The sequence below is a fragment of the Lepidochelys kempii genome, chromosome 10 (genome assembly GCF_965140285.1).
Source record: "Lepidochelys kempii isolate rLepKem1 chromosome 10, rLepKem1.hap1, whole genome shotgun sequence".
Lineage (NCBI taxonomy): Eukaryota > Metazoa > Chordata > Testudines > Cheloniidae > Lepidochelys > Lepidochelys kempii.
This window is the reverse complement of record NC_136389.1, coordinates 83,111,370-83,129,898: the sequence shown is the minus strand read 5'-3', so window position 1 is coordinate 83,129,898 and position 18,529 is coordinate 83,111,370. Positions and strand designations below refer to the sequence as shown.

General features: G+C 39.3%; 1 protein-coding gene across 5 annotated transcripts in view; it reads left to right on the top strand.

Moving 5' to 3' along the window:
- MORF4L1 (mortality factor 4 like 1) overlaps positions 1 to 18,529 on the top strand; it is a 41,255-nt gene that overhangs the window by 12,124 nt on the left and 10,602 nt on the right. The window contains exons 3-12 of one of the 5 annotated variants that reach the window (XM_073304519.1): positions 4,261 to 4,328; positions 5,090 to 5,141; positions 5,859 to 5,914; positions 6,618 to 6,644; positions 7,061 to 7,147; positions 7,978 to 8,058; positions 11,404 to 11,466; positions 16,106 to 16,131; positions 16,772 to 16,860; positions 17,936 to 18,037. In XM_073304519.1, the coding sequence (XP_073160620.1) occupies positions 4,261 to 4,328; positions 5,090 to 5,141; positions 5,859 to 5,914; positions 6,618 to 6,644; positions 7,061 to 7,147; positions 7,978 to 8,058; positions 11,404 to 11,466; positions 16,106 to 16,131; positions 16,772 to 16,860; positions 17,936 to 18,037 (651 nt within the window). Of the gene's footprint in view, positions 1 to 4,260; positions 4,329 to 5,089; positions 5,142 to 5,858; positions 5,915 to 6,617; positions 6,645 to 7,060; positions 7,148 to 7,321; positions 7,405 to 7,977; positions 8,059 to 11,403; positions 11,467 to 16,105; positions 16,132 to 16,771; positions 16,861 to 17,935; positions 18,038 to 18,529 lie in introns of those variants that run through there. The other 4 variants (XM_073304520.1, XM_073304521.1, XM_073304522.1 and 1 more) reach the window with 4 other exon arrangements.

The following is an 18,529-nucleotide window of genomic DNA, read 5'->3' as shown; positions in this document are numbered from 1 at the left end:
GCTGCCCACTTAGAGCCAGTATCTGACCCCTTTGTGCTGCCTGAGTGGCACAAAGAAGTTGCATCTTAAGTGAGAATTCAGTCTGTAGTCTATGGTATGTAGTATCCTTGATTTCCTCTCCTCCCTCTCTCCTCCCCCACCCCCCGGTTCCTTTAGTCTACTATTTTGTCCTTCTGTGCTCTTCCATCTCCCTATATAAGACAGCTGGGAGTGTAGAAGGAATGATTTTTCTCCATAATTGAGACTAATGCAGTCTGTTTCCATAAAAACAGGTTTCAGAGGAACAGCCGTGTTAGTCTGTATTCGCAAAAAGAAAAGGAGTACTTGTGGCACCTTAGAGACTAACCAATTTATTTGAGCATGAGCTTTCGTGAGCTACAGCTCACTTCATCAGATGTTTACCGTGGAAACTGCAGCAGACTTTATATACACACAGAAATCATGAAACAATACCTCCTCCCACCCCACTGTCCTGCTGGTAATAGCTTATCTAAAGTGATCAACAGGTGGGCCATTTCCAGCACAAATCCAGGTTTTCTCACCCTCCACCCCCCCACACAAATTCACTCTCCTGCTGGTGCTAGCCCATCCAAAGTGACAACTCTTTACATAATCAAGTCGGGCTATTTCCTGCATAGATCAAGGTTTTCTCACATCCCCCCCACCCCCATACACACACAAACTCACTCTCCTGCTGGTAATAGCTCATCTAAACTGACCATTCTCCAGGTTTAAATCCAAGTTAAACCAGAACATCTGGGGGGGGGGGGTAGGAAAAAACAAGAGGAAACAGGCTACCTTGCATAATGACTTAGCCACTCCCAGTCTCTATTTAAGCCTAAATTAATAGTATCCAATTTGCAAATGAATTCCAATTCAGCAGTTTCTCGCTGGAGTCTGGATTTGAAGTTTTTTTGTTTTAAGATAGCGACCTTCATGTCTGTGATTGCGTGACCAGAGAGATTGAAGTGTTCTCCGACTGGTTTATGAATGTTATAATTCTTGACATCTGATTTGTGTCCATTTATTCTTTTACGTAGAGACTGTCCAGTTTGACCAATGTACATGGCAGAGGGGCATTGCTGGCACATGATGGCATAGATCACATTGGTGGATGTGCAGGTGAACGAGCCTCTGATAGTGTGGCTGATGTTATTAGGCCCTGTGATGGTGTCCCCTGAATAGATATGTGGGCACAATTGGCAACGGGCTTTGTTGCAAGGATAAGTTCCTGGGTTAGTGGTTCTGTTGTGTGGTATGTGGTTGTTGGTGAGTATTTGCTTCAGGTTAAAAGGATCAGTTGGTAAGGAAAATACTGGGGTCCACAAAATTTGCCCTTCTGATTGACTTGAACTTCACGTGCCTTTTTCATTCTAATCTGTGTTTTTCACTTAGATGGTTTGTAAACTCTTAGGGATGAATGATTGGTTTTTAAATCAGCAGGTGTGGATAACTTGCACTCAAGGGTCCAAAAAGAGTTGGCTGAGGAGATCTCTGGCCCACTGATTTTAATAAATCTTGGAATACTAGGAAAATTCTAGGAGTGTGTGTGTGTTGTGCCACTATGCAAAAAAGAGCAAGCTGGTAGACCTGGGTAACTATAGGCTGGTTAGCCTGTCATCAGTCCTGGACAAAATGCAATTCAGTTAATACAGCATTGAATGCTAGGAATATTATGCCAGTCAGCGAGGTTTTATGGAAAACAGTCTTGTTAAACAAACCTGATTTCGTTCTTTGAGAAGATCACAGGTTTGGTTGATAAAGATAACTGTGCAGATGTAATATACTTTGCCTTTGTAAGGCATTTGGCTTAGTACCACACAACACTTCAATTAAAAAAAAAATTAAGCACTATAAAATCCCAACAGAGCACATGTTAAATGGATTAACAGCTGGTTAAATGACAGCTCTCAAAGTAGTTGTCACTGGGGAATCATCAAATGGAGGTGTTTTAAAGGGGTTCTGCAGGGACTGATGCTAGGTCCAACGCTATTTAATATCTTTTTCATCAATGATCTGGAAGTAAATATAAAATCACTGCTGATAAAATCAGTAGATGACACAAAATCTACCACTAACATGTGAGGTAGGGGTGTGATTCTCTTGGTTGTGCACACGTGCTCTCGCTAGCCCTCCTTGAGCTAGCAGGAGTCTAAACAGCAGTGTAGCCACAGTAGCCAGGGCAGCAGCAGAGGCATAACTTAGCTGTGCCAAGTACAAACCTGCCTGAAACTGCTGGTTCTGAACTCAGCACAGCTACGCTGTGTCACCTCTGCCCATGGTGCTGCGGCTGCGCTGCTAGGAATGCTCCCAGTAGGTCAGTCAGAGGTAGGGAAAGTGTGTGTAGGACCAGGAGACTCGCGCTCTCAGTCTGGATGTAGCTAAAGATTGGTGGAGTGTGGTAAATGATGAAGACAGGGCAGTTGTACAGAGTGTTCAGGATCTCTTGGTTACCTGGACCCATTCAAACAATGTATTTTAACACCGCCAAATGCAAGGTCGTGTTTAGGAGCAAGGATTGCAGGCCATACCAGCCAAATGGGGGAATAGTATCCTGGAAAGCAGTGTCTCTGAAAACAAATTAGGGATCCTAGTGACCAAGCAATTAACCTAACCTAGTGTGATGTGATATGACACAGGGATAATGAGGTACTTGGAGTGTGGAGTAGGGAGGTGATTTTGACCTCTGTATATTCTATTGGTGAGGCCGATACTAGAATAGTTCTAGTGTCAGCATTTTTAAAGGATGTTGAAAATTGGAGAGGGGGAGTAGAAAAGAACCACCAAAGTGATTTGAGAATGTCTTACAGTGAGAGACTTAAAGAGCTCAATCTGATTAGCTTATCAGAAAGAAGATTGAGAGAGCATTTGATTAGTGGATCAGTACCTTCATGGGGAGGAAACACTGGGTACTAAAGGCCTTTCTAATATAATGGAGAAAGGCAGAACTAGTGGCTGGAAGCTGAAGCCAGACAAATTCAAATTGGAAGTAGGGGACAATTTTTTAATGGTGGTGGTGATTTACTGTTGGAACAAGGGAAGTGATGGATTCTCTCTCTTGATGTCTTCAAATCAAGACTGAATGCCTTTCTGGAAGGATATACTTTAGCTAAACACAAGTTACTGGGTTTAATACAGGTGTAAGTGAGTGAAATGTAATGGCCAGTGATGCACAGGAGGTCAGAATTGATGCTCTAATGGCCCCTTCTGGCCTTATTCTATGAATCTACGAATAGTATTGTAGTCTGGTGCAGCAGCTTATTTTGTTTTACTCTTTATACTCATTACCTATGTTTTACTCTTATTGTATACTCTATCTTAGCTAAAGTGTGTAACAACAACAGTTTATCTTCACCTTGATCAGATATTCAGGGCTTGGAATGTTTTAGGTTACCTCACTCTAGTATAGTGAGACCAAGCTAAGCTTTATCCTTCAGAAATTTTTCAGCCTGCAAACAGTTACTGCTGAATGTAGAGCTTGCTATGTGGCTGCAGAAATCCAAAATAGTTCTTTACTTTTGTGAAGTCCTCTCCTGTAATTAACTCTGAGATAGGGGTATGCATGCGAACAATGATACTGAGGATTTGTCTTCACTACTGGGGTGAGTTGACCTAAGTTAAGCTACTCCAGCTACATGAATAACATAGCTGGAATTGACATAGCTTAGGTCGACTTACCGTGGTGGTTTCACTGCACTGCATGGATGGGAGATGCCCTCCAGTCGACTTCCCTTACTCTTCTTGGGAAGCTGGAGTACCAGAGTCAACCTGAGAGCACTCTGCTGTTGATTTAGTGAGTCTTCACTAGACCTGCTTAATAGACACCCGCAGTGTGGTAGTGAGACAAGCCTTGAGTCATTCACTATGTAAACCTGACTTTTGGTGCCATCTGGAGAGTATTGAAGAGATTAAAGTGACCTGCTCCTTGTGTCTTCTGTTCAGCAGCATGTTCTCTTGCTCTCCTCCTAATAGAAGTTATTAAGCCTTTCAAAAAACCTCTGGGTAGCTGAGTATCAGTTAGTTATTCTGCTTATATAGCCCTTCTGATACATTATTATAGGCTTTGTATTTCAGTTAAATATTTTGTGTGTATCTTTTTGCTGGAAAATTTCTAGTCTGTGGTGACATTGCTGCCAAATACTTCAGTGGCTTGCACGGCAATCTTTGTATTTAGACTGAAAGCTTTTAATCCGTCTTCCAAAGATTTTTTTTCTTTTTCCCCAAATCCTATTGCTAACCCAACTTTCTTCTTTATTTCAGTGTGTAAAGGTTGCCATAAAGGACAAACAAGTGAAATACTTTATACATTACAGCGGTTGGAATAAAAAGTAAGTAATAAGTCTCTGAAAACGAGACTTAATTTTCCTTTATTGATTGCCCAAGATGGAGTTAACTTGATGGACTGACACTCCCAAGCATAAGTCAATGGAAGACGTTTCACAAGCTCAGAAATTAACTTGGGTTTAAGTCAATGAACTGCAGCAAAGCCTCACCGTTTAAAGCCTGGAATAATACAGAGCTAATGTGGCTCAAATAATTGTTTTGTTTTTAAAGGCACATTTCCTTGGTGCATCAGTTGGACAGTCAAACTAGCTCAAAGTGCTGCTAGATTAACTAGGTTGCCTTATCGCAGCAGTCCAGTGCACAGCCTACTACCCATTTTGAGAACTCTTTCAATGTTTTCTAGGTTTGAAGATATAGGATACAACAAACTTTTTGTTGTTTACTGGGATATGGGACAATCCCTGCGTGTTGAACAGTGGAGCAGTACTTTCTCCTGTCAGACACATCTGTTCTGTTTATGTAATCAAGTACTACAGGTGATGTAAAAGGGAGTAGGATTCGTGGCATGATGGGGAAGGCTGCTCTCAGAATAGATGAGAGGGTGTGTGCCCTAAGTTCTGATAAGTGAGGCTTTCAGTCTCTACTGCACCATCTGCCTGTTGGGTAGAAACTTGTTTGAGGTCAGGGGTGATGGAAGGTTGTAGTAAAGCTGGTTACAAGGTTTTCCTTTCTGTAAAAATGATGAGATTTTAGAATTTTCTCTCTTCCTCTCAGGAACTAAAACTTCTCTTTCATGTCTCCAAAGATTAAAAAGTCCGTGTGAGCATCTTGCTTTTGGAATTGCAAGTATATTTCTTGTGAGTTTTTTGGGTGATCAATAAGGATTGAGAACAACATCATTGATAAAATGTTTTGCTTACAAGTTGTTCCTATTCTTGGTCACCAGCTTTCTGTAAACAATCGTGATGCAGCATCCACATGGCGCTTGCAGGTTGCGAAGTGTTCTTATTTTCAAAAGGAGAATATTACTAGACTGCCCTCAGTTTTATTGCTCAGTTCAAGTTTAACTATATTCTTTGGTCTAACACTGAGTGTAGGAGCAGTAAATACTTGTTTTTCCTTAGCAGCAGCATTTCATATTCCCGGTCTCCTTCAGAGACCGCAGTTTTCAGAGTCGTTTTGGTTCATGTGAACATTGCTGCCATATACTCTGAAAAAGGCACTGTGGACACACGAGACTGAATTGTTTTGTTTTGTTTTTTTTTTTTGGTCAGCATGTAGCGAGGTCCAAGTTAAACTTCATGTTTTGGTATCTGGTATCTTCAAAAAATGTTTCCTCCAAAGCAGTAAACAGCCAAAGGAGTGTCCTCATGTAAACACTTGTGTAACAAGTTGGAACTTGAACGCTTGTGCCTGCTGCTAAGTTCATGCTGACTCTTTGGGGTCAGTTAAAATCCATTCTTTTCTATTTAATCGGTAGTGGTGGGTGTCACTGGCTGTGTCAAATGACTTTTTCTTGTCTTTCTCCACTTGCACTAACTGTTTGCCTTTGATTATTTTCTTGCTTTTCCAAGCTTCCAATTATCTCCATTAAAAGTGGCATTGCTGCAACATCTAGACAACTGGGACTGTATGGCTTTTTAATTTATGACTTTATAATTAAGCTATGGTTCTCTATAATACATGAGTTTTAAACTGCTTGGCTTCCAGTGTTTTCTGCAAGCCTTGGTAGGAAGTAGTTTTCACGTCATATATAGCATAATACATTCTCACGCAGTTGTACAGTTTTCTTCTATTGAGGGTTTCTGGCAACAATATAAACTTTGGGAGCAAAGATCAAGTGGCTTAAATACTTCACCAAGGCCTCATCCTAAATATATAGCCTCTAATGTATGTACAGTTGGATGTATTTTATTTTTGTTTTTTGTAATACTTGCACACTAAACTTACCTTAAGAATCTTGAAGACTTATAGTGAACTTGTTTTTACCATATTGACATTCTAAGCTTGACAACTTTTGCAATGAGATCATTACTTCACCATGAAATGAATGGTTGAGAAACTCTAATTTACAAAGCTCTGTATATTACATACACATTTATATAAATAAACATACAACTTGATATATTTTGAAAAACTTGTACATAATTTCACATGGCCATTTTTAATGTGCTTTTAATTTAAAATCCTTTGTCAAATTGCTGAAAGATTATCTGCACTTTATCAAAGTGGAATTTGCTTGCTTACAATGGCAATTTCTCCAACATACGTTTATATTAAATCATTTACTTCAGATTTTTCAAATGTTCATGCCATCTTGGTTTCCTTTACAGAGAGAAATCAGAGCTCTTCTTTTTACAGTAAGATCTTATTGCTGAATTTGTTCACCTATAAAATATGTTGGAAAAGATACAGTAAATTTATCTTGCTGCATAAATTAGTTATGGCTGCAGATTTCCCATGTTATAGTAAGTGTAGCACTTTTTAAAAAAAAAACTGGACTTAAAAAAAAAATTAAGGAAATTTTAAGATTTGGAGTCTTTCACAATTGGCAACCTCTGCGGGAAAGACTGAATTTCACTTTGTCCTAGAGAAATGGTTAGAGCTTCAATCAGTGGGAATGCATTTTATCTGGTAACTTACACTTTCAATTGTGCCAGTTCATGATTTACCACAGAAGCAAAAGTTCAGTCTCAAATCCTGTGAAGTCTTTAATTGATTATTGGGAACAGAATTTAATTATGTAGTGTTTTTGAATGATGGTTTAATTTTTCAGCTGGGATGAATGGGTTCCAGAAAGCAGAGTGCTCAAATACGTGGACACGAATCTGCAGAAACAGAAAGAACTTCAAAAGGCCAATCAGTAAGTATTTTGTGATAGACTGATTTGACTTACCATGATTTCCTTTTTACAGTGCTTCAGCCCAAGAAATAAATCTCCAAGGGAGTAGATGGGCTTTTTAGATTTGAAGGAATGTGGTAGTCATATTGTCTTTCCCTTTTTTGTTTTTTGTGCCTGTCTTCAGACTTCTAACGTGGACCTGTCCTTATCTTCATAATCTTTCAGCCAAATGGATCACTACTCCTTGACTTCCCGATAGCTTGTAATCAAAACCTGAAGTATGTGAATTTTAAGTTGCAAGGAAAAGGGTAAAATAGTTTTAAATGAAGGAGACTTTGTGGTATCTCAAAATAAAACATAGATGTGTGTGTATATATATGTAATAGTCACCTAAAATATCTTGTAAAATAGTAATGTCCTCTTATTGAAGACTAATTTTTTATAAGATGGCTCTACATGTATTGATCCATATGAATGCTTTTTTATTCTGGAAAAAAGTGACCTCTTAGAATACAAATATTTCTAGTAGGTATCTTTCTGAAGCAGCTCCCGTGTATTTCTTTCTCAATTCTGAATATTGGGAGGAGTGGGGAAGAGTTGGGTGTCCATGTGTAAGTAAAAATGGTTGGTCAGAACTATATAATGAAGTTCAATCTTGTCAGTAGTTGGATTCTTCTTTCTCCTCCTCCTCTCCCACCCCCCCCCGGTGTCATGAAGGAGCTTCCTCAGTGTCTGTTCTCTTTAAACCCATTCACTACAAATTCTCTAAATGTTTGTATGGACTCTTACCTTTTAGAAAAGATAATAGCTTCTCTTACAGTAAACTCTTATTGCTGAATTTGTTTTTAAAGGGAACAATATGCAGAGGGCAAGATGAGAGGTGCTGCTCCAGGCAAGAAGACATCTGGTCTGCAACAGAAAAATGTTGAAGTGTAAGAAGCTTTTTTAAAAATTATCTTTGCTTATTAGTCATTACTCTTAAATCTTAAGCAGCACTCTTTTGTGAGTTTCCAGAGGTTAAATTTAAAGTGCAAAATCTTTGCTTAAAATTCAAAGAACTGTTAGTTTATAAACATGGAGTGCTTCTGTTGTGACAAACTACTTACCTATCCAGCAAAACCTTCTCTCAATGCACTGTTCACTAATGCAGGACCCACATGTTGCTGAAACTACATGACTGGATGCACTTACGTTTTTAAATTCTGCACCAGTCTTTACATACAATTTCTCGTAAATTATTGAACAAAAGTTATAAGGGCACATCATATTTCACATGGTAGATCTTAGTGAAACTGATATTTCCCCATGGAATGGCAGAATCAACCCTGGTCACGCAAACCGTAATAAAGAATCCTTGAAGACAGGGATGTAGCTCAAAAGAATAGATTTCATATTGCCTTCATGGTGTATATTTATTAAAGGATGGTTTAGGATGCAAACGAAGTTTTGTGATATTCTGCCATTCATGGAATACTAGCTTATTTACCACAAGTTGCATTTTTTGCATTTTGTTCTTTAACTATTCTATTTCTTTGGACAAAAATAATGCTAAGTACGTGTGTGGGTCTTAAAACAAAATGGCTTTGCATGTTAAAATTGCAAGCTTGAGAGACTCAGACCCAAGCTCAAGTGTTCGTTAGAAAACAAACGTATATTCACAAGTAATCAACAGATCGTCTCAGTTCCATCTGTAGGGTTTTAGTGACTAGGATTGTGGTGTTATATCTAGACTCAGTTACATCCAGGCACTTAATGTTAGAGCAAAATTCGCTCCAGACTCGTAGCCACAATGTACTTTTAATATTTTATTTCAGAAGGTGGTGGGCTTGATTAATTTTTGAAGGTATTCATTGCTAATGTGATACTTCGAGCTCCTAGCTTGATTTGCTTTTTGGTCTTTGTCAAGAGAGACAAACCTGGCTAAGGTTTGACACCATTTCCTAAAAATAAAGGCATTTGATGGCAGTTTCAAATCTCCTTTTTAGGTCCTGTATCATTCTTTTGATGATGGTGATTTTTTAGCATTATGAAATATGTATCTCTGTTTTGGATCTTCTATTTTGATGTCAAAAGTGTTTAGACACTTTTAGTGTAACACTATTAAGTTAGCATAATAGATTTAAACTGACAGGAGCTGGTGTTTCTGTCGAAGGGCCTAGTGCACTTGATTCTATGGACAGTGAAGTTGGTAAGAGTACAGTTGTGCTTCTCTGTTGCTCTGTTACCATAACAGGGTTATGGTTACTAATATCATGAATATATGTATCCATGCTTTTGAGATCAGGGTTCTGACTTTTCCCACTCCTAATTTGCATGGTATTGAACACTCCTAATGGTAAGATTAGAGACCAGCTCCTGCTAGCCTTACTCATGTGAGCAGTCCCAGTTGAATTCACTGGGATGGCTTGTGAGAGTAAGGTGAGCAGGAGTGACCCCTAAAGATTTAACTCTCTCAGAAAAGCAATGAAATTCAAAGTTGCTATCATAACCCTCTCAATCACTCTAGTTATAAAGCACATCAGAAACACCACTCTGGTGTGGGCTTTTTTCTTTAAGAGCCTGTCTTATTTTGTGTAATTTTGAAACCATGTTTTCAAGCCCTGGCTTTGCTTCACGGTTGAAACAGCATCTGAGAGGAGGATGTATCTCTTCTTCTGTTGCCCCAGAACAGAAACTGGGGTTGATAGTGTCCCATAGTAGCTGGGACACTATCATAGGTAGGTTAACTGTCCTCCTAAACCTTGATAAGAGTCTCTCATTTTTGGGGTGGGGAACAGTTAATCAATGATGGATCTTCAGATCAATAAGAGGAATCCATGAAAAGGGAAGATGTTATTGGAATAGTGAACTGGCTTTTGATGCTATCGTTCGTCTCATGTAGGGCCCTACCAAATTCACAGTCCATTTTGGTAAATTTCACGGACATAGGGTTTTAAAAATCGTAAATGTCATGATTTCAGCTATTAAAATCCGAAATGTCAGGTAGTTGTAATTGTAAGGATTCTGACCCAAAAAGTAGTTGCGGGGAGGTCAAAGTTTTTGTAGGGGTGGTTGTGGTACTGCTACCCTTACTTCTTTGCTGCTGTTGGCGACAGCCCTGCCTTCAGAGCTGGGCAGCTGGAGGGCTGCGACTTGGCTGGGAGCCCAGTTCTGAAGGCAGAGCTGCTGCCAGCAGCAGCGCAGAAATAAGGATGGCATGATGTGGTATTGCCACCCTCACTTCTATGCTGCTGCCAGTAGGGCCCTGCCTTCAGAGCAGGGCATTTGGCCAACAGCCGCTGCTCTCTGTCTGCCAAGAAGTATGGGTGGCAATCCTGCAAACCCTCCTTAAAATAACCTTGTGACCTCCCTGCAACTCCCTATTGGGTCAGCACCCCCCAATCTGAGAAACACTGGTCTCCCTGTGAAATCTGTATAGTATAGGGTAAAAGCACACAGACCAGATTTCAATGGGGGGAGACCAGATTTCACAGTACATGACACGCTTTTCATGACTGAACTTGGTAGGGCCCTAACCTCATGGTAGTAAAGGTACCTTTTTAGCATAAGGGCCTTGTGCCTCTTGCACTGAACTTGCTCTTCCTCGCTTTTGTTTGTCAGCACCGTTGGTGCTTTCTCCTCGGTTAGCAGCTTGGATGTACCACGGCTTCCTTCAACAGCAGAAACTCTCCCTGTCCCCTTCTGATGGAGACTGAGGAAGAGAAATCACTTCCCCATGATAGTATCCCAACACTGTGCCTGGGACTGTAGGGCAGAGAGTTGCAGAACAGTGGCTCTTGGACCACTTAAGCCAGAAAGTGAAGATGGGATCTGAGAACTGCAAATATATCCTCTCAAATTGCACTACTAAAATAAGGGTTTTTTCTTTTAAAGAAACCATAACTGGCATTTTAAAAAACAAAGGGGCATTGCAGATGCAGAGTGTGGTTAGTGGGGGAGGGAAAGTAATTGATCTAACCACATTTTTAAAGGGGTAACACTGTCAATCTGTTTAGGCCTCAGAATTTACCTTCTGTAGCATCCTTGGAGGATGCCTGTAATCTAAAAAGAAAAATTTTAATTTAAAAATACAACAACAACAACAAAAATTTGGCTCTTCAGTGACCCAAACAATATAGCAAGGAAATAACAATGTAAATGTGTATCATGCTCCAGGGATGTGGAATGTGTTTTTAACGTCCTCTAAAAGGTAAATTTTTGAAGCTTAAATAGATTCTCTTAAAGGCTAAATATCAGGTCTGACACTCTGTCCTTAACTCAACCCCCATTGTGCCTAGATTTTTCAGACGAGATGGAGCGCATACAGTTTGCTGTTTGGAGACCCCTACAATATCGACGCGGTGAGTTAAGGATGGATTGTCACACCAGGATTTTCATCCTGAAATCCAAATTTCCTTGCTTTTGTAGATTTCTTTTATAGGCTCTTAAAGTCTTAAGTTGCAATAATGTAAGGTGCTGGTGATAACACAGGTAACAACTGTGGAAGTAACTCTTACTTTGACAACATCTCCATAAAGTACAGTTGCTACTTAAAATTATTTTTAAAAGTCTGTATGGGCTAGTAGCTCTTACCTATTTCTAAACATGTGCACTGTGCCAATTGAAAGTATACAAACCTATGAGATGTGCGCTCTTCAGTGAGAATTCTGTGCATCCATTTAAAAAGGAACTGCAGACATTTTAACTTTAAGACTTCCATTTATTTATTTGTGTGTTAGAAATTGGTGGTTTTAGAAGACTAGTCTTGGTCTGCTACCTGTTTACCAAAGGGTGAAGTCCTGGTGTCACTGAGATCAATGACAGAACTCTTATTGACATCAGTAGGGCTAAGTTCTGGCCTTTGCTCATAGATGGTGTTGTGAATGTAAGGATTGAGTCTCATGTAACTATGGATTTGGGAACTTTCAAAATACTTATTCTGTAACCTGCTATAGTTTGTATGTTAGAAAGTATGCTGAGGGTATTAAGTAATTTTTAACCAAATACAATGATTTGTAATGTGCTAGTTGTATTAATAATACGAATTTGTTTTATGGTGCCGTTCTTACGGATGGGAAGAATGCCATACAGTGACAGTTGGCTATCAAAAAAACAGGCTTAACATTTTCTAGAGATAAACTTCCCTGTACTTTTCTCTGCAAAATTGCAGGCTTCTGGTTGCTGTCCCTGGACAACTCGGGGGTTCTGCCCTTCTGACATGGCTGACCTAGCTACAGAAGTTTTTTCACTTAGAACAGCTAGCGAGCAGTCAGAAGGCAGCCAGTGCTTTGGAATATGTGAAGAAAGACATGCTGTACTTTTAGGGAATCAGAACACAAGAGCCAGCGGCAAACCTGTTAGAGAAGTCAGGAAATAGAAGTCTTGTGGTTCTTTTTAATTAGCATGATTTGCTACAGCTCTGGCCAGAAGTGCTACCAAGGCAACTGCGTTGACAATTTAGGAACCTGGGAATTGGAATTTGTTTACATTTTTCTCCCTTTGATAGAACATTCAGACTTCAGGCTCTACCCATCCTTTGAAACACATGTGTATGTTTCAGGTGTCCACCTTTAGCAAAATGAGGTAAAGCTGCATGAATAATAGAACTCAAGTCCCTAAGATGTGAAGTTAATTTCGAGCTTTAACTTTCATATTATTGCCTAATGCTACAGCAAGAACTTGTATGCTGAATTTAAAAAGGCTGATGAGTTAAACTCGGACTTCCTTTTAACGGGGAACTGTGGTCATGTATCAGTTCTCTGTTCTGAAAGCTCACATGGTCGGAAGCAGTTCTCCGCATGTACACTTCAAGGTGTTGGAAAGGTGGCATTTCTGAGCTGGCTGACTGGCAAGTCATCTTGTTGCCAAGTGGCATAATTTGTTCCACTGGCAGAATGAGAGCATAGCATGATATTATGAAGTGAAACTATATTTTAAGGTTGAGTGTTTGAAAACGAAATCTTGCTTAGATGTGTTTTCTGTTATCAAGATGTGGTTGAGTTCTGGAAGATGAGCTGTTCAAACTCTTTTGCCCACTGCTAGATTAGAACATGCCCATTAAAATTCTGCATCTGAAAATATAGACTCCAGTTGAAAACCAGACATCACTAAAAGGCCCCAGAACCCTGTTGCTTTCTGGACAGTCACTAAAATGGCATTTACCTTTCAGTCTTTTGGTTAGTGAGGTTCACTTCCTGTCCTCAGTTGTAATGCTGTTAAACAGCTGCCATGTTCAGGCTCAGAGGACTGCATTTCAGTAGTAGGTAAAGTTTTTCCTGTCTATGTAGCCTGTAAAATACTTCAGGATCCTTCAGGGTGAAAGATACTGAGTAAATGTCAAATTGAAGACTGCTGTTCAGTGCTGCTTCAACAGCGGGATTAAGCCGATTCCTCCACTGCTGCAGTCACAAAACTTTGAGTTACTTCTGTTCGTAATAAACCTTTCACTAAGGTGTCTTGCTTCCTTTACTATAGAGAGTAGTGATTAGCGCAGCCTTGTACGATGTAGAGGTGACTCTTTCGGCAGACTGGCGGTCACAGAAACCTCAGAGAGCAGCTACTTCTTTAAAAGCTACCTGTTACTAGTGAGCTATTTTTAACCTATTTCAACAGGAGACCTTGGTGTCTTGCTGCTTCTTTAGTAGTCCCCTGCTGCACTGCCACTGTCTGTTAGACTTTGCAAAATGATAGTCACTTTGACCTAATACAGAGCAATAGCTTTGAAATTTAGGGATCCGAGAGATGGGAGAGCACAAGGCACCTGCATTATACTGTACATATCGGTCGTGCAAAAAACAGAACCGCTCCAGACGTAGGAGGATTCTTTGTTCTGAGAAATTGCAGTGGTTCTTAAATGCTTTAATTTATATTCCCTAATTATCACAATTGCTCCAGTTCTCTTATGGATTGTAAAGACCCCCCAAGGCCTCTGCTTCTAGTTGGTGTGTTTAAGAGTAACTTTTTTTGCCTTTGTGTTCTGGTCAGAATTCCACTTGTGTGACATTCAGCCTGTCTGCTTCTATTTTTTCCCCCGCACAAACTGACATAGGATGAAAGCTATTCCACCTTGTTTGTGGCTGCATTTCAGTGGGAAGCGAAGTGATCTATTGCCTTAACTCTCCTCATTCACATCTGCAAAACACTTTGATACATTTTACGCGCCCCATGTAGGGGGAAAAAAGTAACTCTTATAATGCCTCTTCTTCCCTAACCCCCACCACTTCTGTGGTGGCTCTGCTTGTCCCCTTTTGTTACCCAGGTAGTACCTAGTCACATACAGGGTAAGAGTTCAGAAGCTGTTGGGGAAAACCCAATGCACAAGCAGCTTCACTAGTGGCCTGATTCTTTGCCAACTGGACGTTAGTGGATGTTGGATTGGGCCCTAAAACAGTGTAAATGGAGGCTCCTTTGTGAAAAAAGGTTCTTTATGTGAACACTGACTTACTGGTGTCTAAAATATGAATAGAGTGAGACCTGACCTGACACTGTACTGAATTTCTGAAGGTTCACTCTTACAGTATGGAACAAAATCACAACATGTTTAGTGCATGGGAGCATATTTGTTAGTCATCACATTATAAAGAACATGACCCAAACAGTTATGACAGATAGTTCTTGTTCCATCATCCAAATTTATCTGGACTAAGTCATGGTAGTATTAGAAATCTGCCCTTGAAGATGATAGGCAAATATGAATGTGACAGAATTATGGTTAAGATCTTATTTAGGACTGTATCCAGACAACTTGAACCAGTGGCTTGGCCTAGCAGATGCATACGTAACACAGGCAGTTGTCTATATCCTAGAAAACAACTGTGCTTGTATGTGATTGATTTTGCATTTTAGGCATAATTTATATGATTTTAGGCACATTCTGCATTTGTGAATGTTAAGAAAACTAGTTGAAGGGGGTTTACATGTTTTCATTTAAAGTAACCAACTTAGATTTTCTAGTTGTTCATGGAAATGATTTCTCTGTTCAGTTCTGTGTTTAGCATAAAAATATGAAAAGCTGTTCTGAAGTGTAATGGGTTTAGAGAACAGTCTAAAGATTTGCCTTTCAATTAGAAACCTGAAAAGGTACATGGAGCAGAGCGAGTGCTGAACAGTGTCTGGTGGTGTGTGAGTATGGTAGTGAACTGTTCTTGCCAATCATGATGCAGATGTGAAGGACAATCCATACTAGCTTCACACATCTTTATCAATCTGACCTTGCCATTTACTTTAATTTTTTCTCATCCTCTGCATCTATGGTGATAGTACTAAAACATGCCAATTTTACCCAAGATAAGACTGAGATTTAATTAATTTATAAACCTCCCTATCAAGCTGTATTCCTTTCACAGCACTGAGCTTATGATAGTAAATACCTGAAATACTGGCCAGCTACAAATTTTATTTACCCAAGATATGCACGTTACCCAAGGTAACTTTGAAGTATCACCTCTGCACAGCACTGTAGATATTATTTAAATAAATGTCACTACCTCTTTTGAATACTAATAGTTCTTGGCCTCTATTGTGTGTCAGAGAATTCCATCAGTTAGCCATGCATTGTGGGTTTTTTAATCCCCACCTATATAATCTACTTTTACACTACCATTCCAATCAAAAGTCTTGTAAATGTTCTATTAAATGGAAAAAGATGGCATAGGATTAACTGTGGTGCTAAGAGCATGCCACCAATAGCTTTTATCAGTTTAGACTTTGTTGCCATTTAACTTCATTGGTTGTACCTTTATATTTATATTGGAGAAAGTAAATGACACTACATTAGTGACAACCTCTACCTTCCTTTATTTTATTAGTTTCTTCTCGCTATGTAGTCAAGCAGGTTGGTGGGCTTTTGTTCATTGTCCTGGGTTACTGGGTCAAGTTGCCTATTGATTAACTTTTTAAATACTTTCTAGAGATCTTTGTGTATGGGTGTCCACAAAAATTAAGACTTATTTCTTATGGTACCTTAAGACTTTAAATGGTTTTTTTTTTCCATTTTTGCAGGAAAACAAAAAAGAACAAACAGAAAAGTAAGCATATTTTTATTCGTAAGTTAGTGTTTGGTACATAATGGAAGATCTACTGGGACAGATGCTCATCTGATGTAAATTGCTATAGTTCCAATTTCACTGGGGCTATGATCATTTACTTGGTTGATGATCTGCCCAACTAAGTTTATGAAATAACTTTTTTGCCTCGGATTTTAGGCTGTTAACCAGGTGGAAGCATTAAAATCATACAAATGGAAATGTCTGTCAGGGTCAGGACTGCTTACAAATTAAAAACACAAATTGTTTGCATATAACAGTTCTGCAGTAGAATCGTTCTTTCTCTGATTAAACAGGTGTTGGGTATTCTTTCTTTCAGTGTGGAATATTGGCCAGGCTCAGCTGCTGTAGCATAGTGGGGACATGCAGGAATAAGAGTGGGTCCGCAATAGAACTTATATTGCATTGTAACCTGTAATCTTTGTGTCCAAGTTATCAATGTAGGGGATGTTTCAGGAGGGGGAATGATTTTTTTTATTGAAAACAATGAATTCATCTGCAGTTTGAGACCTGCGTATAGTCAAACAAGTCCTTTAGTGAAAATGTCAGTAGAAATACTATTGTTAGTGTAGATATAAAATGCATCTGCGAACAAAATAATAGCTGTTTTTTGTATGTGTAGCTCCTGGAATTGGGGAAGGCAGCAGTACCAGCGAGACTCCCCAGCCTCCTAGGAAGAAAAGGGCTCGAGTAGATCCCACGGTTGAAAGTGTATGTATTTTTAACTCTGTAGTAACTCTCCATTTAGTTGTAACCGATTGAATGGTTTGTCTCGGTAGTTCTGTTTCAGTCTTTGGTTACTGGTTTTTAAACAAGTTCCTGTTGAAATCTGCAGCTTTTGATCTGTGTTATCTTTTTGGTCACAAATGCATGACAAATATGTCAGTAATTGAAGCAGGGGAAAAATATTCTGAGTAATGTATTTACCTGAGTTAGCGTCCTATCCCTGTTTAATACAGAATTTCCAGACCTAGCACTCCAAGCTATCATTGTGCTTCTGGCAAAAGATAAGTATATGGAGGAAAATGCCACCAGTTAACATGCTATCGTTGTGAGCAGCTTTCAGACTGAAATCGGAGAGCTTTGAGTTTGTTCTTTCCATCTCGAAGCACTGCTTTAGTTGAGGCTGCATCTTAAGTATTTCAGAGATGATGTTTGCAGCTGTGGGACTTAACTATTCCATTAACAGTTTTATTTAAAAAAAAAAAAAATCTATTTTCATAAATTCTGATATTTAAGTGGTCTTAAACTTTTTTTGGTTGGAGGGAAAACACTTAATTTGTCAATAGATCTATTTAATAGCATTTAAAGAATATCAGACATGTGGGTCTAGAGTCAGAGGTGACACTGGGCCGTCAGCACTGCATGAGGCATTTGTAACAAAGTGAAGTTGCATAGTTACGCGACTACTTAAAAGCTGGCTTATGATTAGCTGTAACTATTGACTGTTGTCCCTGTTCAACAAAGTGGTGGTGTAAGCATGAATTAATGAATAGGTAATGTAACAGAAAAGAGAAGTAATGCTCTCAAGTGGAAAAGCTCTACTAGTTTTGTAAAGTTAATATCTTAGACTTGAAGTGCTGCCATGGGGATAGCTTTGTCTAACAGAGTTGAACTGGCAAGAGTTGAACTGTTTGTCGCTCCATAAGATTTTGAGGTAACAATAGCAGCTGCAGTCTTGAGTCTTTTGATAGACTGTTATGTAATAGCTACATTTTGGAAAATTAAGACTTACCTGGGTATAATGACCAAAGAAGGATGACTTTTTTTTTTGTTGATTCTTCAGGAAGAAACCTTTATGAACAGAGTTGAAGTAAAGGTAAAAATTCCAGAAGAGCTGAAACCATGGCTTGTTGATGACTGGGATTTGATCACCAGGCAAAAACAGGTAACCCTCACATTGTGAAAATTATCCTTTATCTATAAGCATGTAGACTGATGTCAGCTGACAGTTTGGAACTTCTGCTCCTTCCAGCTGGGGGAATGTGTTGGTTTATTTTTGAAGGTATACTTGGTATTATGTCTACTTGAGGCTTATTTGACTGGGTTGTAGGTACCAGCTGGTTTCTTCCCAGAGGTCACCTGTGATGTTCAGCAGAGCTGCATGTTAAGAGCACATCCTGGAGGCTTCTTAAGTCTGGGCAGGCATAAACTAAAATGTCAGCTTGCCCTTTTAAACTCATGATGTTGCCTGTGGCTGTTTGTTTGCCTTTTGATACATACTCATTTTAGCTGGTAGAGAAAGTTGGTCCATAGCAGCATTTTATACAGACATTGACTTGTTCCATATCCTCGTCAGTGATTTAGCTAGTGGCATAGAGAGCACACTTACAAAGTTTGTAGATGATACTAAGCTGGGAGAGGTTGCAAGTGCTCTGGA